At 36.5% G+C, this 26,315-nt stretch overlaps 1 protein-coding gene across 3 annotated transcripts in view; it reads left to right on the forward strand.

The window, feature by feature from the left end:
• The window catches only part of Oxr1 (oxidation resistance 1), a 411,354-nt gene that overhangs the window by 108,528 nt on the left and 276,511 nt on the right, over positions 1-26,315 (forward strand). For 2 of the 3 annotated variants that reach the window (XM_046464583.2, XM_046464586.1), the window contains exon 1: positions 25,287-25,327. The exons of the other annotated variant lie outside the window; for it this stretch is intronic. In XM_046464583.2, the coding sequence (XP_046320539.1) occupies positions 25,302-25,327 (26 nt within the window). In that variant the 5' untranslated portion in view covers positions 25,287-25,301. Of the gene's footprint in view, positions 1-25,286; positions 25,328-26,315 lie in introns of those variants that run through there. 3 annotated transcript variants of the gene reach the window in all.

Consider the following 26,315-nt stretch of genomic DNA (forward strand, 5'->3'; position numbering starts at 1 on the left):
ACAGGATGACTAAGGTAGGCTAAATGACTGTCTATGAATTTAGTTGTTCCAGATGCCTTCTTTAATTTCACGTTCTGTGAGATTTCCTGTTCCTTACTGGGCAGCATGTTATTTTGGCCTTGAGAAGCAGAATCTCTTCAGGTATCACCTACCTCTGCTCTACCTTGCTATTCCTTGTCAGGCTGCGTGGTCAGAGCACACCCTTGAGATACTACAGACATCTGCAAGTGTAAACCTCTCTCTGCTATTCTTTTCCTTGCTGCTTCAATGGTTCTTGCTGTTCTCTAAAACTATTTCTTTCACATGCACATCTGGTAATGTTTTTTTCTCATTTGCTTAAAAAAATTTAGCTTAATATTACTTCCCTCTACTAGTCTCATCCAAATTGCACTACTTTTTGTTTTTTACTTTTTACTTTGTCTTTATGGTCTTCATTAATTTGAACCTACCATAATGATGTTGGTGCCCCAAAGATCACTTGAAAATACTAGAATGTGAAGTTTAAGTGGAAAGAACTACCAATTAGACACTGAGCCTACTAAATAATCTGACTAAGTTTCCCATTCCTGACATTGAGCTAGTATTTCCATAATTGTCCAGTTGCCCTTCATTTTTGTTGTTGTTGTTGTTGTTCCTGTTTGTGTTTTTGTCTTGATCCCAGGGATTAACCCAGGGACCCTTGCTTAACCACTGAATCACATCCCCAGCCCATTTTATTTTGAGATAGAGTTTCTATAAATTGCTTAGGGCCTTGATGAATTGCTGAGCCTGGCTTTGAACTTGTGGTCCTCCTGCCTCAGCCTCTAGAGCTACTGGGATTACAGGTGTGCAGCACTGTGCTCAGTATGTACTTCCTTTTATTCTGGTCAAAAATAGATGAATAAAGATAATGAAAAGAACTTGTGAATATAAAATACTCTATATCATTTCTGTTGTATTCAGCAATACAATTGTGAGGATAGCAATTCTAGCATTTCATCATCATTGTTTTATTTAGCTTCCAGCTATTTACGTGGCTGGGAACAATTGAAATAAAAATGTGTGGCTATAGCTCATCTTGGACCTTGTAATCTGCCAATAAATCATTTTAAAGCTCAATACAAAAAAAAATGAGTGCTCCAGTGACATCCTGTAAATATTTAATGAACACTATTTGAAATAGAATCTCTCTATCCCAAAGGAAGCTTCTCTAAAGTTTAATATATTTAGTCTGGGATTAGAAATTGTTGTTTTGACCAAAATAATCCAAAATCATACAGGGAAGAGGATTCTGGGAAATGTAATTCTCACCTAACCAAGTCAACATTGCACAACCTAGTATAGGCAGGTGCTGCTGCTAGCTCTTTTTCCTGGTGAGGAACTGGGTTACAAACCAGTCCACCAAGTTACTGGAAGTCACACAGCTAATTAGTGGCAGACAGGTTTGAACTCAGGTAGTCTTGCTCTGCATTGCAAGCTTTGAACCTCTTTGCTTTGCTGCCTCTGTGATAAAATAGAATTCTGTCAAAAAGCTCAACACATTATCCCTTCTTTTAAGTCTCCCTATTTCTGGTTAATCAAAGAAATTCATCACCAGGCAGTTATACACAGCCAAGGCGTGCTTTGTGTTAACTCTGTTCTATTTTTGTCAATACCTATTAATTTTTTTTGGTTTATCATACAAATAACCTGTGTTTTGTCCTTTCAGAACTCACTCCCCCCACCCCGAATCGATTCTTGATTATCAACATTTCATTTTGATTGCTTTTTATTCTGTATCAAAACATGGTACCATATATTAATGCTCATTCAAATTGAAGTTCTTTGTGTATATTACATTATTAAAATGTGCATGCTCTCTATTCCCAAGTCTACTGCTATGTCTTTTAATCAGAAACATTATGGGCTTTTTCTTTATATCGCCACTAAAATGTATGTGATAGCTTCTCAGAAATCTTTTTAAAAAATATTTATTTGTATATGGACACAATATCTTTATTTTATTTATTTATTTTTATGTGAGTTCAGTTGTCCCAGCCTTGGTCACAGTGATGGGAAGGTGCATAGCAATGATCAGCAAAGACAAATTGCAGCTGACAGCAAATGATGAGGAGGTTCAGTTGAGACAGAAATATCGTCCCATATGAGTCAAACTTAAATTGTTTATCCACAGAATAATGAGTTAAATACGTGATTCTTGCTATAGCCTCTAAATTTCAGAGTGGTTTGTTATGTAGCAATAGGTAACTGATACACCAGAAGAGTTCTTTAATAGAACAAGGGGCCAATCAACCTTTTATTAAAGAACTCTCTCCTACATACTCACATACAGTGAACTTGAAGAAACATTTATAGTATTCTGAAACCAATCTCCTGTTTCTCCTAAGAAACTTGTAAGCACCTGGAGCCTATATGACTAGAAGAACACACTTAGGATCCTCCTCTGTGTCTTACACTGATCCGATCTTGTCATGGGGCAGCTTGTTTCGATGCTTTCCCATTTGTGTAAGGGCCTGGGGAATATTCTGTACTCATTCACCAAGACAATGGCTGTTAACTCCTAGATCTCTAACCTATCTGCTGCATTTATTCAGAAACATGTAAATTAGAAGCTTACTTTATAGACTTATTTTTGAATGAAGAATATGTCATACTCATTCTTGCTTTATTAATTCATAAATAAATATAACTACATTTTTTGAAGTTTCTATAATCTACACAAAGGCCTGCACACTGCTATTTGTAGCAACTTTTTTCATAACTGACAAAACTTGTAACCAACCACGATGTCCCTCAGTAGATGAATGGGTGATACTATGATGGTGAATGCACATCATTAACACTTTTCCAGACCAAAAATGTATATCAAAGAGAACCCTGATACAAACTATGGACTTGGGGGATAGTGGCATGTCAGTGTAGTTCAGTAATCATAACATGTATATTCCTTCAGCTGGGGGATGTTGGTAGTGGGGGAGGCTGTATGTGTATGGGAGCAGGAACTATTTGGGCACTCTGCAGTGCCTATTCTGTCTCTAGTGTCTGTTAACCTAAAAGTTCTCTAAAAAAATGAAGTCTGTTTTTAAAAAGTACCACAAGTATTGATAGAACTAGATTTTCTCTCTTTTTTGGAAATATTTCAGAATTTTTGAAGTGTATTAACGTATGACATGCGTATATCGGTGACAGGCTAGCATATGACAAGGTTGTAACTTTATAAAATTGATGCAATCCTGAGCAATTTAATTCACTGTCAGTGCAATAATACTGGGATTTGTCTAAAGGGTAAGCAATTTCTCCTTTGAATCTGAAGAATTTTCCCTAGAGGGGCATGAAAACTGAGGATGCATTTATAATCAGCTTTCAGTTCCCAATTATTAGAACTGCTATTTGATTAGGGCTCATTGCAAATCAATATAACATGAAGAGAGTCCATTTTAATGAGCCAAAGAGACTACTATAAGAAGAAAGAAAGATTTATCAAATAATTCCATAATCTGAAGGGGCATTGGAGGTCATGTACTTATTGAATGCCTTCATTTCATGGACATGGGCAAAGCAAGTCCTCCAAATTAGGCAACTTCCCCCCGATTACATAGGTAGTTAGTGACTGAACTAAACTGTTGTTATAGTATACCATCTTTCAGAAGTGCCAATTGTCCTGAATGTGTTATGGTAGAAAGAGAACATAACAGAACAACTTTACCTGCATAATTTCAATAATTAATGATTGACTCAGACATTCCAGTACTGACCTTGAATGGGCTAAATTTTGAGGTCTCCAGTGAAATTTTCTCATGGGGAAATGATTTATTTTAGCCTTCTGGATAATTCTTGCTCAGCTTTGAAATCTCTGCTCAAGTATCACATTGTTTGGAAGGCTTCTGGGTGTCTCCAGGTGCTGTTGATCATAACTGTACCGTACTTTGTGCTTCCCATCAGTTCCAGCTGTGATTCTGAACCAAGGAGTGATTTTACTTCCCATGGAACATACAGCAATGCCTGGAAATATTTTTAGTTGTCATGACTTTAGGTTGCTGATGGCATCTGGGGGAAGAAGCCAGCAATACTGCTGAACATCTTGCAATGTACAGGAACCCCCCCCCACCCCAACAAAGAATTTTCCATCCCAAAATATCAAGAGTGTTGATCACTAGAAACCTTGAATTACATCATTGTTTTAGATGTGCCAAAACCAGAGATGGTTCTGTCTGGGATAGACTTAGTTCTTTTAAATAAGAAATGAGATGGAAATTTCAAGGACATCAAGAATTACAGATCAATTTAAATATTTTTTACTGCTGATTTTTAAAACCCAAATTACATTCAGGAGTATTTAGATATGACTTATGCTATCACATCTATTTTGTTGGTGAGATGTCTTCTCTTTCTCATCATCCTCATAGTTCTTATGCTGGGCCCCCATTTTGTGAGGACTTCACTCACTGTTTCAAGAAGAGGGAGTAGGTAGGGGACACTTCCATTCCTTTATCTTCCATCTGCCAAAGTTAAAATATTGGGCTCTCATTAGAGCAAACTAATATCTCACTGCTAACAATTTCAGTACTGGGTGCTTCTCTCTCCTCTGATGGGTACTTTAAATCAGAAACTTTGTTTTACACATTTTTTTCAATGTTTTCAATTTTTTTTCTGGTCTCTGAGCAAGATGTACACAAGTGTTGGTAGGATATAGCTGAGGGAAAGAGCAGTCACAAAAGAATAATCACATTATTGTCTCAAAAGTAGGAAAAGACCATTTATCCATGGTGAAGTGTTTGGGGGCCAGAGGAGTGCAGGACAGGAAGGGCACCTGCCTATCCAGAGAAATTTAACAAAGACAAACTGAGGGAAAGCTTCCATTGCCTGAATTGTATTCATTTAATAATAGATCTATTACCTCTCCCAGATGGTGACCCTCCTGAAATTCCCTGTCCAATGTCTGATACTCCTTAGGCATACAACAATGCCCACTGTATCTATATGTAGAGGGGGAAATGATCACATATCACTTTACCTGATGATTATCCCCTTTTCCAAAATCCTTGCAGGTAGTTAATTTTGCAAAGGCAGAGAAATTAACAGCCTCATTGGCTTTTGGTCAAATAAAAGATCATTTTACTGTTAAACACAATGAAAATCTATTTTTGGTATGGATAATTTTACTTGACCATAACTATCTAATTCTTGGGAAATGGTGACACTATATGGGAGGATTAATTAAAATTGAGGAAACTGTTTCTTTCAAAAAATTAAATCAAGTTTTATCTTGTACAAGAAATTCCAGACTTTTAAATGAATTCAGTATATAAAACCAATGACATTGTGAAAGCAATGAATACAGAATGAAATACTGAGAGAAACTTTATGTAAAGCTCAGAGCAATGACATCCATGGAAATTAACTCACAACTCTTAGAGAAAGATTCAGAGTATGTGTGATTCGCCCACTAGCATTATGGAGTGGGAAGAAATGATTGCACTCTGTGAAATGCTTGCTTATAGCCTTTGGCTTAGTGATAGGAAAAGAATTAGATTGGCTTTCTTTTCTTGGAAGGAATACATAAAATGACAACATATGGTCTTTAAAATGAGTTTAGTGAATTAATTGATGTATTTTTTGGCTTTCATTCTCCCCCACCCTCCTTTGAGAGTCATCTTGCAAATGTTTTACCTTGGAGAGTCTATCTATGGCAAATTCTCTTGGTACTATATAGCAAAATGAAGAATTTCTTCTTTGATTTAATGGAATTAATTTTTTAAACTGTCTACAGGGGACAACACACACACAAACACACACACACACAAATTTTTCAAAACTACCAGCAAAATTTCAATCTTGGAACTGAGAATAAATATATAATTTCTTATTACTTCAATAACAATCTAAGGTTTAGAGGATGAAAATTTTTTGGAATTCCTTTTCATTTGTCCTCATTCATTTTTAGAAGGAAAAGAGTGGATACACAGCATTTTTTTTCTACAGATTAAATAATAGTTTTAATATCTCTATAAGCATCTTTCTAGCTTTGATATTTCATTTATCAGTTGAAAGATTTGTCAAAGAAGGGAATTAAGTGAGGTTGATTTATCTTGGAAACTAAGGAGCCTATTATTTGCTTTTCTAATCAAACCCAATTATTATTCCATATAATTTTTATATGGAATAGGGGTAGATATTAGTTATCTATTAGAGAGTCATCCTTAGAAAGAAGATTTGATTTGTTAATCAATAAATCAATTGATTAGTCAAAATGAACCTGGAACCTTATGTTAAAAGCAGCCCTGACCCTTCAGAAAGGAGGGGCCTCTTAGAACATTGAGTTAAACCCAATATGTTTCCCACAGATGACTGCTGAGCCCAATGGGGTTTCAGGTGTTAAGAAGTATAGCAAAGAGATGTCAAAAGCTTCTGATTTAAAAACCCAACTTTTTGTTAAGGTAATATAGAATGTGGCTCAAAATAGAATATCATCATATGGAGGCTGTTATGGTTTTGATCTGGAATGCCACCCAAAGACTCATGTGTTGAAGGCTTGGTCTGTAATCCAGAGGTGGACCATTCCATAAATGACTGAATCATGAGGCTTTGACCTCATCAACAGATTAGACCATTGAGGGAATAATTTTTAATGAATTATCGGGAGGTAGGGGAAGTTGTAGGAGGTGCAACCTAGTTGGGGGAAGCATGTCCTCGGGGGCTCTGCTCATATTAAGATGAATGGGATTCAGAAAGAGCATCCCATAGAGAAACACATATGTGAAGAATAGAAATCAGAAGAAAGTTTGAAAAACAAGTAGAAGTTTGGTTCCACCAAAACAGAACAGCCTTTGAAAAAGTGTAAGAATACAAACTGAAAAGGAAGGTTATCAACATATTATAAAGGACTTTTGAATGTTAAGATTAGGAGTATAGACTTAATTAGGAAGGCAGCAGGGAACCACTGAGGGTTTTGAGCGGAGGAGCAATATGATTACAGCTGACAGCAGTTTTAATAAGACTTAATAAATAGTGCAGTTTACAACCTTAGGCTAACTGCTGAGCAGAAGAGAAGGCTGTGCTGCAGAATTTGCAAACCAATTACTGTGAGGGTGCTGGCCTGGATTTAGTCCCAGTTATCCTTTACAGTGGGATAGAAACTCCTAAAAATGTAAACAGATATCTGAAGTGACAGGTGACATGTCTCTTCAGAGCCAACTTTTCTTATTTGACTCCACAGTGACACACTGTTAAAATGTCTTAGCAGTGCCATAATTTGCTTTCTCCATTTTCAAAACCTCTCTTCTTTGTAAATATTCAGTGTATTTTTGTGGCTTTTCTCTAGGCCTAAAATCTATTGCCATCTGTCCTATTACTTGTAATAATGTTTTGCCATCTTTTATTGGTATTAGTGTGCTTTTCCAAAAGGGAAGACATCATTATGTTATCTGCAGTTTGATTTAACAGCTGATGTTGACTACAAGACAACATTCAAATTTCAGTTCCTTAGCCACCAGCACATTTTTTTTTAATTGAGAGAGTTGGCTACATAAATATCTATTAAGCTCCTGTATACTTTGGTAATTTTAAGGAACCGTGTGTGTGCATATGTGCACGTGCCTGTGTGCATGCAAGAGAGCAAGAGTTCAAGAGAGCAAGAGTGAGAGTGAAAGAGAATACGGATATATGTATCTTTATCTTATTGCTTCCTTCTTGGGAACGGCTCCTGCAAGCAAAAAAAAAAAAAATTACATATTCTCTTATGAAACAAATCCTTTCAAGTTCATTATAAAGATGATTTGTAATCTCACCCTTACTACTTCCACAGAGGTAGAAATATAGATAGATTTGCTCCATTGTATGCATTCCATATTATTTTTAACTCTTGTAGGTTCATCTTGAACCTATTATATTATGCTAAGCCTTTTCCTTTTCTCCCCACTTAGACTACACAACTCTCAGAAGACATGCTTATACATGGCAACTTGGCTTGTAGTGTACCTTCAAACCATTATTCCATGGAGTTGAAGTTTTCTTTTCCTTGAACTTTCTTGTTTGGGCTTTCATTCACTCAAAATGTTTTGAAGATCTCCTAAATATTGTGACAGGTAAACAGAACATAGCCCCCTTCTTTTTAAAAGCTTATGGACAAAGGGTTGGATAATTGCAATACAGTCTGTATGTGAGTGGTGTAGGTACAGGTTAGAGGCTGCCTTGCTGTTAGAGAATGGCTGAATAGAGAAGGGAGGTGACCTTTTATGTGAGTTTTAATACATTTAGAAAAGGCAAAGCATAAAGATGAGAAAGCAAGAGTGAATTAAAACAGTATATATGTGGGCCAGAGTTTAGAGAAAATGGTGGGGTCAGATAATTTAGTATGACCCAGGTGAGTAATGGTAGAGCCAGATGCAGATCCTACATGTATTTTTTTTAACACACACACAAAATCAAAGGTAGCTACAATTTAAAATTAAGGGGGTCCTAAATTCTTGATAAAAGTATCAATTATTGTGGCTATCCATTGGTGTTTCTTTGAAAGAATAAAAAGTTGTTTGGTTGAAAATGGACTTTTTATCTTTGTCATTTTGGACTTTATAGGCACATTTACAAGAAGACTTGTGGAATTAGGAGTCATTTATAGATGAAGGACAATAATAGTATCTATTTTAAAGTTATGAATTTTCAATGTGACAATACACACAAAGTAATTATTCTAGTGCATGGCAAATATAAGAACATCCTGTATTATTGGTGTTCGTAATGGAGTGTTTATGTTTGAGGGAAAGACCCAATGAAGCATACAGAACATTTGGACTGGTAGGAACGCTTGAGTCTAGCCAGCACTCCTTTGAAAGCTAGTTCTTCTGGTCAAATATTTTTTAAGCAATGTTTACCACTTGGACCAAAGTGCTATTTATTTGGTCATTTCTTATCTCCAGATTTAAACCCAAAATATCACCTTTTGAAGATTTTACTTCATTGAGTGACTTGGTCTTTTGTAGGTGGTGATACTTAGAAAGGACCTTGTCACAGGAAACTTTCTCTTAACTTAGAATGTTAAATAACATTACAAAGAAACAAAATTGATACATAGAAGGAAGGGTGCTGTGGAAAGACATGAGTATTACACACCAAGTAGATTTCTGTGAGCCTAATGATTTTTTAGTCTCTTACACCTGTGTTCTGATCTGCCAATTTTTATGTAATAATAGTAAAACTCTGTCATAAAACTGTTGGAGGATTCTACAGTTATTTATATAAACTGCTTAACATGTAGGTTGACAGATATTAAATATTCCATTAGTGTTAGCTTTAGGAACTCCACTATAATTCAAATATAATAGGATTATACAAATAAAACACATTGTGCAAATAAGAGAGAATGCGTAATTCTCAAAATTATGGATTTATCACCCAGATAAATAAGGTAAGGTTTAGTACAATATGTTATATGAAATCTTAATTTTCTGGAACTAATTATTTGTCACTTCAGACTGCAAGCCTGAAGAAATTGATTCATTTCATGCACAATCATAAAACCTATACAGATAGTGTAAATAAATTTCAAAATGTGTCTTAGAGCCCAATATGTTTATCAAAATTTCTGTTCTGAATTTACTATCTATGCTGACTATAAAAATTAAAATATTTTAAATTTCCTAGTCAGCCAGATTTTGTGATGTGTAAAAAAAATCATTAGGCTTTACAACTTTGACCATATTGTGACAGTATTATTATTATTGTGTCTTTAGACCTGTAAGGTATGTATGGACCAGTTAGGGTCTCAATCAGAAAGATATGAAACATTTGAAATAGGCAATTTAAGGAATTTTTTAAAAATGATGATTTGCAAAGGTTTTGCCACAATACAGGGGACGAAAGGGAAGCACAGTATCCCCCAGGGGCTAGGAACAGCAGTGGTGCCTGCAGGTTTACCACTCCCTGATATGACCAGGGATGAAGGCAGGCTGAGGGTTTTGAGGGACATAGCAGACTCCTTGGTATCATGTGAATTTCTCTTTATTTCAACTTTTGACAAAGGCTCATCTCATTCACAAACTTTTAGAATGTTGTGAAAAGAAAGTTTTAAAAAAAGGACATTAAATCAGATGGTAGAAGATCAGGACTGTGTGCATGCTGAGGATGAGAAAATTCATCTTACCCAACCAAGCATCTTGCTTCCTCTGAACACACAGTGACTCTAGAGGATGTCCACACTCTGTCTCCTAGCAGTAGTGAGGCAGGTGCCTTGCAACTACTTCTTATCCTCTGTGTGTGTAGGTTGAGGCCTTTGAAGCATCAAATGGTGCATTGACTTGTTCAAGGTCACACGCTGAGTCCCTCAGCAGATCTAGAAAGAACATCCCAGTCCCTAGAGCCTGGATCCAGTCAATAGCCTGTTGGCTCAAAAGCTAAACAGATGACGAGCTCATTAATGGCCAGAGGCTTGCTGGCTGCAATGGCATGGAGCCTGTGAGCAGACTTATTCTCCTGCATCATGTCCTGGGCCTTCTGGGAGCTGCAGAAGGTCCCCTTCAGAGAAGACTGGGGCTCCCAAATGCCTTAGCTTTGTTGTCTCTCTGGATTGCTGAATTGTTAGAGCACAGATTCAAGTCTCCCTCTGGTTCTTATTTCTTTTTGGGGAACAATTAAATGATGTTTTTTTGTAAACTGAAATTTTTATCTGTGAGTGCAACTACAATTGTATGAAATGTTAGATTTATTTCCTTTTGTGGAATTAGATATCTCAAACTACTTTGGAATTCAATATGCAAGTTAAGCTTTAAGATAAACTTTTTTTTTTTTTCAAAAAGAATGCAACTTAGCCTTGCATAAATAAATATACATTATTTCAGCCTTCTTTCTTGAAGGATTGATATTGACTTTATGGAAAATTAGTAGCCCACAGTAGAAGGAAAGTACTTTTGTGTGGAGGGGAACAAAATAACTATCTTTAAATATGAACATGTATTAATATGGTAGAACAACATAAGGGGGAAGAAATAATGTTTCTATATATATTAGGTGCTATGAGAGGAATTTAATATCTATGAAATTCAAGCAGAAGCAAAGTGGCAGTTTTAAATCATTTTCCTTTTTAGACATAACACATTGTAAAATTTGTCACGAATAATTGTACGTCATACATCTTTGTTAATATATAGAATTTATGTTCTAGTATTTATTTTTATTTTCTGACATGATGAATGTGTTTCTTATAAAATTTTCTTATGTCAGAAATAAACATATCATATTTACTTGTAATTTTAGAGTTATTTTAGAGCATTCATTTACTGCTCACAACTCAAAAACTATTTTTTGTTAGTTTTGCAGATTCAAAGAAGAGAGACTTAAGAGGTAACTTGCCTAAGATCACAATCATTTGTGGTCATAATGCGATTCCTTTTCTCCCTGACACCCAAGCCTCTGCTCTTAACTGTTACAAGGCTCTTCACCTACTGTCACATGAATATTTAATATGATAGCGTCCTTTTTAAGAGGTCACTGATCTGAATGGTGCCTACAAAGGAGGAGATCAAAATGTCTTTGGTACTGGCTGGGAGAGATGATACCACAGCTGCTTAGCACTATAATCCAACATTTCCCATGTATTCCAGAAGCTTCTGACTTCCTGAGCTCAGTAACAATCATCCCAGACCCACCTGCTCACTGAGTCTCAGCCTGCTTTGCTTTCACTACCCACCTTCTCATTGTGATTTGCTCCTATAAGGAGTCATTGGGCTGTCTGGCCCTCACAAGGGTGTGTGTTTTTACTGTGAGTGATACAAATGATAAAATTGGCATCTACTTAAGTAAAAATTAACAAAGAAAAACACTTCAAGAGGGACTACAGCTCTTCTCACCATTAAACCCTTTAAAAACTGGGCATATACATTGGGGCTGGGATTGTGGCTCAGTGGTAGAGCGCTCGCCTAGCACGGGCGGGACCCGGGTTCGATCCTCAGCACCACATAAAAATAAAGGTGTTGTGTTGTGTCCACCTACACTACAAAAATAAATATTAAAAAGAAAAAAAAACTATGCATATATCACTTCAAATTGTGTGCAGTGGATATCCGCAGATGAAAGTTCATTTTAAAATACAGTCATCATCTGCCCTTCGACAATAATCTGGGGAGTTTTTAGAAATGTAACTCAAATTGAATGATAGGGATTTATTTAAGAAACTATTTCTGTATTTCTGGAATTTTAGCTAGGGTATTCTCTAGAAGAAAATGAGAAAATAAATTTGATGAATTCTGGCAGAAAAATTAGACTCAAAATACTTCTAAATGGACTTTGCTTTTTAAAGCCTCTGTTGTGTTGAGTTAGTATACCTGACAGTTGTTACTCAGTGGATCGCTACCATTATTTAAACTTTGGTAAGAAAAACTAGATCTTAATAGTAGAGGAAACTTGGCTTAGTATGGATTTTCACCTGTGGGCAGCATTTTTAACTACAGAAGAAGAGGGAAAAAATGAAAACCATTAATCTCCTAGGTTTACTCCCTGTTCTCTGAGTGACGAATCCTATCCTCTACTCCCTGGAACCTCTATCCAGAGAAAAATAATCCCAAATATCAGATATATTAGGCAACATATCAGGAAAAAGGGCAACCCCTTCACCTCCTTTTCAAACAGGTTTTGCGTAGAATAATCATTTATTTTTAAGGAAAAAACTATTTAAAAAAATAAAAAAGAACATAGAAAATTTATGAAAATAAAAAGGTAATATTGGTTATTATTCACCATTCAATTATCCAAGTAAACCTTTAACTTTTTATGTGCTCTCTCCCAGAATTCTCTGTATATTTAAGTGGGTTCATACTGTCATAAAATCATCTGCTTTTTCTACTAAAGTATATGAGTATTTCCCATGTCATTAAATATTCTTCAATAATATTATTTTTAGTGGCTATTCCTAGTAGCTATGAAATAAGGATAAACACTCTACCATACATTCCATTTTTTATTTAACCAGTTCTCTCTGTTATCTTAGCTTATTTCTAATTTTTCATTATTAGGAGAACACTACTATGGTGAGGATTCATCTCAAAAAATCTTCCAACACACAGAATCATTTTCTCATTATAAATGCCTAACAATAGCAGTGATGGACCAAGGGCTCTGGTAAATTGCAAGTTTCTAGTGAATGTCGTCCACTTCTCCTCCTGCTGGGTCTTACCTCCGGTAGCAATTTTATGAAATTTAACTTCTTGGACACTTTCTATCATGATTATTATATTTTAATTTTTTTCTTAATTTATGAATATCAATAAATGATGTCCTCTTTTTATTCATTTTTTACTAGAGAGGATTAAACTTTTTCTTATTCATGTTAGTATTCACATTTCTTCCTTTTAATCAATAAGATTAAGTTTCACTTTTATACTATTTTGAACTAATTGATTCATCATTGATCAAAAAATAATTTGAAGACAAATTTGGCATTAACCCATAAGAACTGAGGGCAACATTATACGTCACTCAAATTTGTAGTTACTTAGCATGTTTTTAACTTAAATGATTTATCTCTTAATGTTATTTTTAGATTTTTTCCCTCATCATATAAGGAGTATTATCATTCCTCTGTCAGAATGTGTTTTATGAAATGTAAGATTTACCACTAAGAGACAACAATAATAATAATAATTAGCAAATAAAAAGAACTAAAGAGATCAGTCAGTTCTCCTCATTTCTTTCATCTTTGTGATGGCAGGAGGGACACATAGCATCTTGTACATATATGTAACATGGTTATGTAGACAGGTTTCTCTCTCGGAAATAAGATTTTGTTTCCTAGTAGTCCTTTATCTTGAATCGAAGATATTCTTTAAAATCTGGACCAAATAAAGACTAGGGAGGAAAGGGAAGCCCCCAGAGAACCCCTGTGCAGAGTGTGCCCTGGTGCCAGCTACACTGACCAAGGGAGCGGGGTAGACATAGTGTGTTCATTCAGTAATACAGATGAGGTCCTCAGCTGGCCAGGGAGGATTGTTATTTTAGGAGATTAGAAAAGCTCCCTCTCATAAGAGAAGGAATAATAATTGCTGACTTCTTAAAAAGGAAGCAAGTGAGGAACAGCAACGGGCTATGTCAGAGTGCTCCAGAAAGGGGGTCAGGGTCGGGGGAGAAGAGCAGGACTGAAGCCAGAGAAGAGGTCAAGGGCAGACCACAAAAGGTCTAAGAAGCGGACCACTTTTCCTGATTCACAGGATGTGGGTATGAAACCAGAGGCCTGGGACCACCACCCACTACCTAAGCAACCCTCCCTGTGCTCAGTTGTTTGACCCCTTATATGTGAAAATGATACCAGGTTCCATGCAGGGTTGTCACGAGGATAAAATGGGATACCTTTAAGGTACACAAAAATGTTCAGTGGTACTTTGCTATTATTTTGAAATTGCTCCTCAGCCTCTAAACTCCTCTAATTTCTGAACTATTTACCCTCTTTTGCCACCTTTGTATGTCTTATTGGAGGAGGTCTTTTAAAAGGGTTGATTGAAAGATCACGAAAATAGTTATATACTTGCTGTTCTCTGTCTGACAGTGATGGAGGAAGTGTGTTCTTAGATTTGTTTTTTTTTTTTTCAGGAGTATCTTAGCACAGGGATGAAAGTTATATTCTCTGCCTTGGTTCACTGAGTCATTTGTTTCTGTGGAAACATTATCAGTTTGAAAGTACAGTGATTAAGAGTAAACACCCTAGAAACAGATTGTACGGTGGTATGACTTTGTGCAAGTATTACAACTCTTTGTGCCTCAACCTCTTTCTCTTTATAAAGAAAAGAGGACTGTTTAGCATATAGATAATTGGGGTGATGGGTAGTACCTATTTCAATTATATAGATAATTGGGGTGATGGTAGTACCTATTTCAGGGTTCATTTGTGAGGATCAAGTGGATGTACAAGGACCTTTCTTGTGAGGTTGCCTGGCTCAGAGTGAATTCTAAATAAGTATGGCATAGTGTTGTAACAGTCACTGTTTTGTAACTTCCAAGTAAATGAGTAAGTTGAAATTAAGAATGAATACTTCAGGAAATGGGTTAAAAATATTTTTTGCAAAACTTTCACCATTTCCCTCTCTTTTTTTTGCTATTGCTAAGCTAGGAATTGCCTTATCAGAGATTATTTCCTCCCATTGATTTAAATCCTGCCATGTACTTCCAACATTCACTATGTTTCATGGCTGTATTCACTGAAGTACAATCAGAAACTGCAGGACAAAGATTCAAAGCCATGGTGATGTGTGTCTTAGTTGTAGCTCTCATTCTGGATTGATTTTTTTTAATTGACACCTAAAATTGTATGGGCTTATGGCATTTCAATACTTGTATACATTGTGTAATGTTCAAATGAGGATTGAGTTTTAAGAGAATAAAGGAGACTCGTCTTTTCTGAAAGGGCTGAGAACCTTCACCAGAGAAATCACCATATTTTGAAATCCATTGCTTAAACATGGCAGGTGCTGACATTGTGACATGACTGTATTTGGCTTTTGTCTTTTCCTGAAATATTGGCATTGAAATATTAATTTTATTAATTCTGCCATGGTCTCCGTGGAGAGTACTGGCTTATTTGGGAATGTGTTCAGACACATTAATCCTCAAAGAAAGTGTGAGAATTCTCTCACATAAAAGGCTAGTGATCAATCAGTGGTATGAAATTTCAACATGGAATAAAGCCTCTGATGCCTGGGGGCATCTAGTCTTAGTTGGGGGACATGGGCTGAAATCTATCTTTTATTGGCTTATTGTGATGAAAATACTAACATCTATAACATTCACAGTATATTTACCTTCAAAGAAAATTTTCTTCATTGCTCTCTAATAAGAAATTTCTGTGATGATACAAGTGTTCTGTTACTATGCTGTCCAATACTGAGGAACTGAATTTTTTATTTTATGTAATTTTGATTCATTTAAAATTTGATAGTCATAGGTGGCTGGTGGCTACTATACTGGGCAGCAGAGCTATAAACATAAACATGCCTTAAACAAATACTGAGGTTGTTTCATTTTGTTTTTTCCTGATGTAAGAAAAGATCTACAACTAGGGAGTAAGGGACAGTGTAGGTGTCTAAGCATGTTACTATGGAAATGAGGGCCTTCCTTGTTCTTCCTCAGCATTCCCTAATGCTTTCCTTTCATCTTTGGGTCACAGGAAGCTGATATGATGCAACTCATTTGCATTCTCCACAGGAAGAAAGAGGTTGGGTAAATGGTAGCCTTTCTTTAGGAGTCTCTTCTGTGTTACTCTCAAGGCTTTTGTCAAACTCTCACTGGTCAGAACTTGTCAAGTGGCCACCCCTGCCTTCAAGAGAGTCTGGGAGTTTTCTCACCAACTCCTATTACAGCAAAAAGCAAAAGGAGGAGGAGTTTGGAATGAATGAGGAGCGTACTAGTCCATAGTTTTTGCCAAAGAACACATCTAACTAATTATGCTATGAATTTTACATCCCGGACCTGGAGTTATCAATACCTTTTTTTCAGAGATCTAGGTGACAAATTGTAGATTATAGTAGACTAGGGCTGCAATACTGTTTAGTACTATAGTATATAGGATGAGGACATTGTTGTATAGTATATTGATGGAGAGTACAGAGTATTGCATTTAAGGAAAACTAACAACTGGATAATTATATCAGTCTATTTTGTGTTGCTATATAACAAAATACCTCAGGCCTTATACTTTATAAAGAAAAGAGGACTGTTTAGCATATAGATATGGAGAATCAAGAACAAAGCTGCGGTCTCTGCTTGGTTGTGGTTAAGGATCATGGAACGCCTTAACCTAGCATGGCAAGAATAATAGTCTTCTTATGAGTACCACACTCTCCAGTCCCAGTTGATTTTTAGGATTCCTTGGATAGTCTTTATCTTAGGATATTACAAGGATCAGGCCTTCTAAGAGAATGAGGCAGTATGAAGGCCCCCCTTTCAAACCTCAAGTCTTGAGATGAAGTCAGAAAGATTTCAGCCATACTTCTCAGAGTAACAGACATTGGGTTTATTAGAAGGGATGGGAAAGGTGAAAAGGATACTCTCAAGGGTACTCAGAGAGTAAAAGGATAGCATGCTTCTCCTTTCCTCCAATTTTATTGGGGGTCCCAGGGAAGTTTCTAGAGAGTCCTACCCATGTTCATTTCTTGATTTCTGATTGACAGCAGTATGACATCAGACTTCCAAGTTCCCACTGCCATGACAACTCTAATTGGAACCTGTTTTTACGGATTTTATGGTTAGGAGGAATTATCCTTATGTCACTGAGTTCTGGAACCTTCTCTGTGTAAAGGTCATAAAAGCCCCCCTTTCAGGATGACTTGTATTCTATTTATTGGCATGTTGGGTCTGCATTTCTCCTGCAGATAACAGGCAGTTTGCTGAGTAATGAGTAATGAAACATACCCTGTCCACTTAAGCCAGGCAAGGCTGCAGATAAATTGCTTTTACGAAAAGAAAGCCTGTGGCGGGGTTAGCACAGTGGGCCCCATTCATAGAATTATTCCCTCAACCTCATGTTCCAATCAGTCATGTCTGTCTGTCCCCTGTCAAGGAGAAAATGGCTCTGAAGTTTCCTTGTTAGTTCCCTAGAAGTTTGAAGGTATTACTATGTACTCAACACTTTCTATACATTATTTGCCATCATTACAATTCTCTGAGGTAGACATTGTTCTATCCTACACAGTAGATAAGTGAACGTCTACATAGTTAATTGCTGAGGTAAATTCAATTATTTGCCTCTCCTCCCTTTGAGAGGTGAAGTCTATCCCTAACAAAGAAATAACCAAAATTAACATTCTTACCATATTCATATCAGAAGATTTTTTCTCCTAAAGAAATGAAATATTAAATACAGAGTTGAAAGTGCCTCTATGTTTTCACTCCCCCTTTCTTCTGTCCCATGTATACGTTTATTCACAAACAATAGATCTGCTTGGCTATGAATTCAAAATACAGTACATGATAATTCCAACCTGTTTCACCTCCTCTTGCTACTTCCTTAATCCAACCACTCTCATCTTTTTTTCAGGGACCACTGTGACCTCTTCCTCACTCTTCTCTGCGTACTCTCTCACAGTGTCATTGAGCATACTCCATCTCTTCTGCACTCAGCAATCAGATTGATACACACACACACACACACACACACACACACACACACACCAAGCCATGTAACTTTATTCCTCCTAAACCTTCAGTGGCCTCCCTCATCTCTTCAGTAAGACCCAAAATCCTTGCCCAGAACCAGGCCGTGTGGGGTCACTCTTCTGACTGCAGTCCCTGCTCACTCTCCCCTTGATCTGGGCTCTCCAGGTGCACTGGCCTCCTTTTTCTGTGGAAAAAAAAAATCAGCCACTTTGTTAAAGAAATGACATTTAAAAACATCATTATATTTGTAATTTATCATTTAACTAAAATAGCACGTCTGTCAACATACAGGAAGCATTACTTATAGAAGCTAAAAACTAAACTTTAGGTAAGTAAATGTGTGTATCTTATAGCATATTTTTTTCATGAAATAAAATGCACCTCTTGACATCACCAAAATAAAGTAATTGAGCATAGAATAGAAATTCCCCCCTTTTATTTTGAAGTTGCACAATTTCCTTTCTCTCCCACCTATATAGTTTTTCTCATCAATTCAACAACCTTTATGTCATTATTGTTGACCACAGACTTACAGAACAGTACTCTCCCTTTGGCAGAAATGAAGAATGTAAGCAAAATGAAATAATGTAAACTCAGGGGAAGAGCAGATGATTAGAGTCAGGAAGCCAGGGTTACGACCCCGTTCTGATGATTGCTCCCTGTGAATGAGGGATGACAAATGAGTTCCCAGTTTCTGAGATGATCTCCAATGACTTTCATGTGATCTCATTAATGGCTATTTTTACTCTCAGTGCAAGAGGGTTTTCAAGTTAGCCAGTAAAGCAAAACCCATTCACTCAGACAAAATAAATTGAAAGTCTGTGCCAAGATACTGTGGTGGATAACAGAGAACGCTGTAAGATGTCTCCTCTGGCAATTTGCTGTCATCCCCTGAAACACGTTGCCTGACTAGTAAGGGCATGACACTTTGTTAGTAGCCTTGGCTGTGATGCACAGCAAAGCACTCAGGGGCTTGTTTCTAGAGGGAGAAATGTGGACCAAGGGAGCCATAAGTGAGTAGGCAGTGCAGCATATACACCGTGCACTGTGTAAATAGGACCCACCAGTGCTTCCAGCATTCATCTTCTAATGAGCAACTCATATCTCCATGGACTGTTCACATAAACCTTGCAGTGTGGACGAATCTAATTATAAACACAAATATCAGTGTAGAGATAAATGTACAAGCAAGGTAGGGGCCCAAGGACCATATAGGTGGTGAATTATATACAAATCCAGAGTAATCCAAATAAGAAGGAGATTAGGAAATCCATTACAAGCTGGAAAAATGATCCTATCTTCATACACTGAAATGTTGTCCAAAACTGAAACCATTCGTTCTTGTCAAAATGTAATATAAATTGAAAAAAAAATCTTGAATTTTCCAGGTTTAATGTGATAAAGAAAGCACGATATCTCACTAGTGATTTTTATATTGCCTGCATGTTGAAATGATATATTGGATATACTGGGTTAAAATAATTGAAAGTAGCTATATTTTAATGTGACTTCTAAGACATTTAAAGTCACATGTATGGCTTATATTTATACTGCTATTGGACAGTGCTAATTCTCTTGAAAAGATTAAGAACTGAGGAAGTTTTATGAGTTCCATTTGTACCCTGGTTCTCAAATCCAAGTTGGAAGAAAAGGCTGGATTCCTTTATTCCTAAGACCTGGATACAAATTTAAAAATGTAGTGAGGGACATTGGTTGAGAGAACTAATACTTATTGAGCACTCATTCTTTTTTAGGATGCATATGAAGTAGTTTTTATTGTATAATTTCAAGGGAGGCTTATTTGGATTAAGTAACTTATCCTGGGTCCATAGAGAGCAAATCTTGGAATTCAAATTTGGGACTATCAGATTCCAAAACAAATGGTCATTTGTATATTGTGCCATATCCTTGAAGAAGTACCATTGGCCCAATATTTCTCAGAGTTCTACAATGTTAGCACATCAATGGTATGTTATCATACCGTTCAGTAGAAAATAAGATGGAACAGAAATAAGGAGTAGGGCTTTGGAATCACCAAATTAAACCTGGACTCTAAACCTAGATTTGCTGCTTTGTAGCTGGAAAAATTGTTTAATTGTTCTGAGATTCAGTTTTATATTCTGTAAAATGGGGATTAAAGTACTGCTGTTCTCACAGATTTGTTTTAAGTATTAAGTGATATCAAATGATATATATTAAGTACTTAACAGTGCCAGCCCATAGTTAAGATACGATAAGTGAAAGCGGTTATTGAAGAAACAGATGTGACATGTTGATGCAGGACCAATTAACTTGTCTGATAGGTGTACATTAGATGAGCATTTCTGTGGTGCTCCTAAATTTACTAGCCAAGTTCCTTTGGGACAGTTACTTAACTTTTCTATACCTAAGTCCCTACCTGTGTATGAACTGGGTTCAATAAGAGGCTCATTCGCATTGCTGCAGTGATTAAATGGGATTATTCATGAAAGGTGCCTAGAATCCTGCCTGCCTGGAGAAAAATAATGAAATATGATAGTTGTGTTGTTGTTTCTGCTATTATTAATATTCAGAAAATATTTACTTTTAAAAATTGTATTTAAATTTCGTTTTTCTTTTATTGCTATAGACTGAATTTTTGTTTCCACCCCAAACTCATTTGTTGAAACCCTGATCCCAAGGGTGATGGTATTTGGAGGTGTTTTTGGGAAGTAACTGCAGTTAGATTAGGTTATGAGGGTGGACCCCCAGCATGTGGATGTGTGTCTTTACAAGCGGCTCAAGGGGCCAGAGCTTTTTCTCTCTGCCATGTAAGTAGACAGTGAGAAGTTGTCCTTCTGCAAACCAGGAAGAGGGCCCCACCAAAACCTGCATCCAGAAATCAATGTTTGTTGTTTAAATCACCCCTCCTATTGTCCTATTGTATTCTGCTTAGCCTGAATGACAAACACAGTTCAGTTAGTTTTTATAGTTCTTTTTGTTTCATTTAGTTAAATTTACTTTTATGATACATGCTTTTAAATAAAGACATTCTAATCCATGGTGCTTTCTAAATTCATTCCTTCTACATTCCTCTCATGTATCTAAGATTGTGCATGATGCTAGCCTTTAATAGTTACTGCCCACCTCAACTCATTTACCTTATTACTTGCCATCAAGCATCTGTGGGTTTAGTCTCTCAATAGGTTGAGAGGCAACAAAATATAACCCCCACCCCCTTGTTTCCCTGGCTGTTAAATCCTCAGCACCTAGCAAAGAGCCACAACTTAGTAGGTGTTCAATAAAATTGTTGACTATATGAAAAACAGGTAGCCAGGGAGCTATGTTTATTAGCCTAATAATGAAAGTAACATTTCAGACATAATTTTAATTGGGTTATGCACATAGAGCTTTCCTGTGGATAAAATATTAGAGAATGTGTGAAGTTTTAAATCATTGACTGTGTTCTACATAGATGAAGTTGCAGTTAAATGAGGTGTTACTGTGACTGATAATATCTGAAGGCATGAACAAAATTGTATTTAATTGATCTTTTATTTCATCTTCAATAAAATGGAGAAATGTCTGATATTTGTCATAGCTGGAATTGATGGGGTTATTCCTCATCAGTGAGGCTATATTGGTACTTTTCTAAGTGGACAGCAGATTCATAAACTCTGGTGTGTTATCTAGATTACTAACGTCTCATGGTTTGTTTCTTTATCATCACACACTTACCATCCTCCCCTTCTCTCCCCCCCACCCCCGGAAGCTGTGGTAGAATAAGCTCTCTTTGAAGAAAGGAGTGCAGCGTTTCCTGGGCCGCTGTGCTCAAGCATGCCAGATGGGCCACTGCACAATTTATCCTCAGTGCTAATAAATGTCACAGGACAATTAGTGCAATCTCTAAAGAAAATGTGATGTTTTTCCTCTACACACAGAAAGTGCTACTGATGTCAGTAGCAGGAAAACTCCTATGGTATAAAACATATTTTAGGTAAAATTTATGGTATGTAGTTAGGAGTAAAGAGACTTCCACTTCTTTCTACCTCTAGGTGACAGAAGAACTTCAAATTCATTAGCATTTGTTATATTTTATTGAAGATCTAGGCATGCATCTAAAAGTACTAAGATAGTGATGAAGAGATTACTATCTAGTTTCTACTCTTTTCTCCTTTTCAAGAGGGTATGTTTCAAGATGATCTGAGGATTTATTTTATTTTTTTATTTTTTTGGATCTGGGGATTGAACTCAGAGACACTTGACCACTAAGCCACAGCCACATCCCCAGCCCTATTCTGTATTTGATTTAGAGATGGGGTCTAACTGAGTTGCTTAGTGCCTCACTTTTGCTGAAGCTGGCTTTGAATTCATGATCCTCCTGCCTCAGCCTCCTGAGCCGCTGTGCCCAGCAATCAGAGGACATTTTTCACCAATTAATATTTTCAGGCTAAATATATCACATATCTCCAATATGATTATTAACCATTTTTATTTTTATAGCTGAGTCTGGATTTATAAGTGTCTTTAAAATTTCATTCCTTGATTGAGTTTTTTAAACAATATCATCTAAAAAAGATTTCTTCCAAAATTCTTATAGAAATTTGTGTATATATAAAAACACCCTTCAAAATCATATATACATACCATGCAGATGTTAGCACTATTACAATTTAATACAAATCACTGTATTTAAGAACAAATACAAAATACTTTAGATGTGACCTTTGTTAATACTTTATATTTAGAAATATTTTTAGAAACTGAAGATAAACTTAGATTTTCTTGTTAAAAAAATTCCAACTGCCAAATAGTCTCCTCAATCTCATTTCTAACTGCCTATATGCAAAGAGATAGCAACTACAAACCAAATCACATACCTCTTTGAAAAGGAGAAAATGATATTTCTTTAGATATGACCATGGGCAAGAAGCATTAGGAATTCAGGAGGAATTCTTTTTCTAAATCCTTTGTCTATGGGTTCTACCAGTGGAGCCATTTATTGGAGGGCACCAATGGAAACTATTAAAGGAGGTCTGGTCCTGATAGTCTCACCTGAGTTCTGTTACTCAGAAGCCTTGCAGTGTGGGAGAGAAGGCAAACACACTAGTCTTGCCTATTTTATTTCTAGTAGAATGTCAGGGACTGGTGACAAGGTGCTTAAGAGGCTTATTTAGGCATGAACTACCCAAGAAGGGTGAACTCTGAATTATTATAAACCTAACCTACAATGTCAAGATGAAAAGTACCTTGAGGCCTAACTGCTGAGTTCTCAAAGGCCATGCTAACATTGGTGTTTTCACAGTACCAGGGGAATTCATCCAGCATATGGACACAAGTAGTCTGGGGTCCACCAATGCAAACTGCTTGTTTCCAAGTGGGTCAAGGTTCAGGACAGTCTCACCACCAGATGGCGCCTGTGCACCTCTTACTACTCTTGCTACTCTTACCAAGGCACAGGACATCCTCCATGGGTTCTACCACTTGTTGCCTTTTGCAGCCTTCATTTGCTTTTTTATATTTACGCTAAATGGCCACTTAATCAGATTATATTTGAATAAAAATGGATATAAAAGGACATTCATGCTCATTAGTTTTCAGCTTGGCACAATTCCAATCCCAAATCTTTAAGGAAGAATTTCTAGGCATGAAAAGATAACTTTCTATTTTTCTTAAAGCATGAAAAAAAAAATGCAGGTCCTCCTGAAGAACAGAGACAAAAATGGATTTTGTTGTTGTTGAAGCAGGCCAAGTCCTGCTTTATAAGCAAGGGGGACTTTATTTCTCCCAGGATGGGTGGGAGTGGTAGTGAAAAGAAGCATTAACAAGACCAGGGCCCTAGTATCTTTTCAAATTGTTTGCAGAGAGAAGCAAGCACAGCCCTTTCTTAATAGGCTAGGAAATAGAGGTTGGCTTTGTGACAATTTTCATTTTCATTCTAGGCAGAGAGATGGAAGTTAAAAATTATGAGTATGAAGACAAGTAGTTTGTCTGTCCATCACTATTTCCCTCCAGAAATCAGCATGTGCACCCTATTGTGTTCATACGTGACTCTGTAACAAATTGGCCTGTAGTCGGAAGAAATTGCTCTAAATCATTCTTATTTCTCTTCACAAGTCCAGTGTGGAAATGCCCTGCAGCTATCCTGCTTCTTAGCTTCTTAGAGTTTACTGGGAGTGTCTCTACTTATAAATCAAAGTTGTATAATGATTTCTGGTGGAATAAATCTGAATAGTTTTATCCCAGCCTCAACACCCTTATGCTTACTCCTGATTCTGCTCCTTTAGGTTTTAAGGTTGAGAATTTACAGTTACAGTGCATGTGATACATTTTTGATATTTTGGAATCATCCATGTACCCTATTTTGAAAATACATTGAAAGTTAAAAGTGTTTTTGTGGACATTTTAAGCTTTTCAAGAGTATTAATAGGACTTTTGGTAACTAAAGCTTATCTCCTGCGGAATGATTCATAAGAAATCACTAAATCAACCTTTTCTAAGTATTTTTATATACATAGGAAGAATGCTGTGGTGTTATGAAAGGCTCACTGAAATCAATGTAAATAAGACAAAGGAAATAGGAGAAGTGCTCAAGAAGTCAGTCTTTGGAGTGCTACAGGGTATAATTCAAATTCTATCTCTGCCATCTTCTAGCCATATGACCTTGGGCAAATTCCTCAACCTTGGTGATTTTCTATTCTTTATTCTGTTAAAGGGAAATATGAATAGTCCCTAACTCAAAAGCCATTATGAAATTAATTAACACATTTAAAGTGCTCCCACACAATCTAGCATGTGTTAAGAACACAGTTATAGTGACAGCGGTGTCAGCATCAATATTCTGGTTTGGAGAGTTGAGAAGTCTGATATGGGCACTCTCTCTAAATTGCTTCTGTGTTTTCTTTAGAGCATAAAAGGAAAAAAAAGACACTTTTAGAGGTAGATTTCATATATATATGTATCTGAGGAGCAATTGGATTTAATACTCTACTTGACCATACATAGTACATGGAATATTATTTGGGAGTGGGGAGAGCCACTTGCAGTGTGGTTTGGGGTCTCCCTTAGCCTTGGTTGTTTCAGGGAATATCAGCTCCACCCCCAACAGCAGGGCTCCTGGTCAGGTGGTAGGTGGAGCTTGAGAGACATTGAGTGCCAGAGGCTCAGGTAACACAAGGCTCATCAGATCCCACTGGGCTCCCTCACAGCTAAGGTTTCCTGCTTGCTGCACAGAAATGACAAAGGACAAAACCAGCCCAGGGTAGGTGGGATCTACCAGCCTCTGTCTGTTGTTACTTCCTCTGTTAGGAAGAAAACGTTTCCTGGTTCCATTATGAAATAGATATCTGATTTTTGTGCAAGTGGGAAATCTTATCTTTATGTTTATAAGGGCTAAACAGATAGAGATTTCTGCTGCCATTTAATTGCTAGCAAAATGGGGCCATGAACATGGCATACTGTCAAAGGCAGAGTTATTAAAGAAAGGAAAACCCCTTCCAACATATTTGCTTTCCCATATTCATTACATGTCATTTCCTTCAAAACCATAGTTCTTCATAACTCTTAAATGGTATTCTTCCTAATGTCCACCTCAGTACTACCTATCATTTATGAATATATGATTTTGTGTGCTTTAAATATTTTAAATAGGATGGAGAGAATCATAATTTGTATTCTCAATTAAATGCATGTTAAACACTCCTATTTTAAAATGTTGTATTTAGCATATATTATTTGAAATTATTTAAAAATAATTACTTGAAAAACCAGTTATGAAAAGTGTTGTCTGTATTCTGAGAATAATATATTTAGAAGTGCTTACCATTTTAAATTCACAATGGAACAGGTATGCAACAGAGAATATCTATGGGACATTCCTGATTTTCAGTCATCACAGACATATGCCTCATTGGCAGCAGTAAGTGCCCCTGTGAACTTTCAGAACATCAGATACAGCTGAGGTACAGAATCTTGCCTCTCCTATCCTGGGAAGCAAACTCTCCTTACTAATGCTCTTCCTTTTGACTTTAAGGTTGAATTTTCTTTTTCTTTGTTTCAATAAGATGTAAACATCATTGATGTTTTTTTTTTACCACCAGTTAAATTTCAAAATAACCATATAACCTAACATAATTAAAGCTATTTTTCTTTTATGATATGGCATTTATGGGGAGAAGGTAGAGGAAAACATAATTTTTGAAACTTGAATACTTAACCAGATTACTTAATTAGCACTCTGCTACCTGTCT

The sequence above is a fragment of the Marmota monax genome, unplaced genomic scaffold (genome assembly GCF_021218885.2).
Source record: "Marmota monax isolate L192 unplaced genomic scaffold, Marmota_monax_Labrador192_F-V1.1 WCK01_AAM20220418_F8-fsc00003, whole genome shotgun sequence".
NCBI classification, from domain to species: domain Eukaryota; kingdom Metazoa; phylum Chordata; class Mammalia; order Rodentia; family Sciuridae; genus Marmota; species Marmota monax.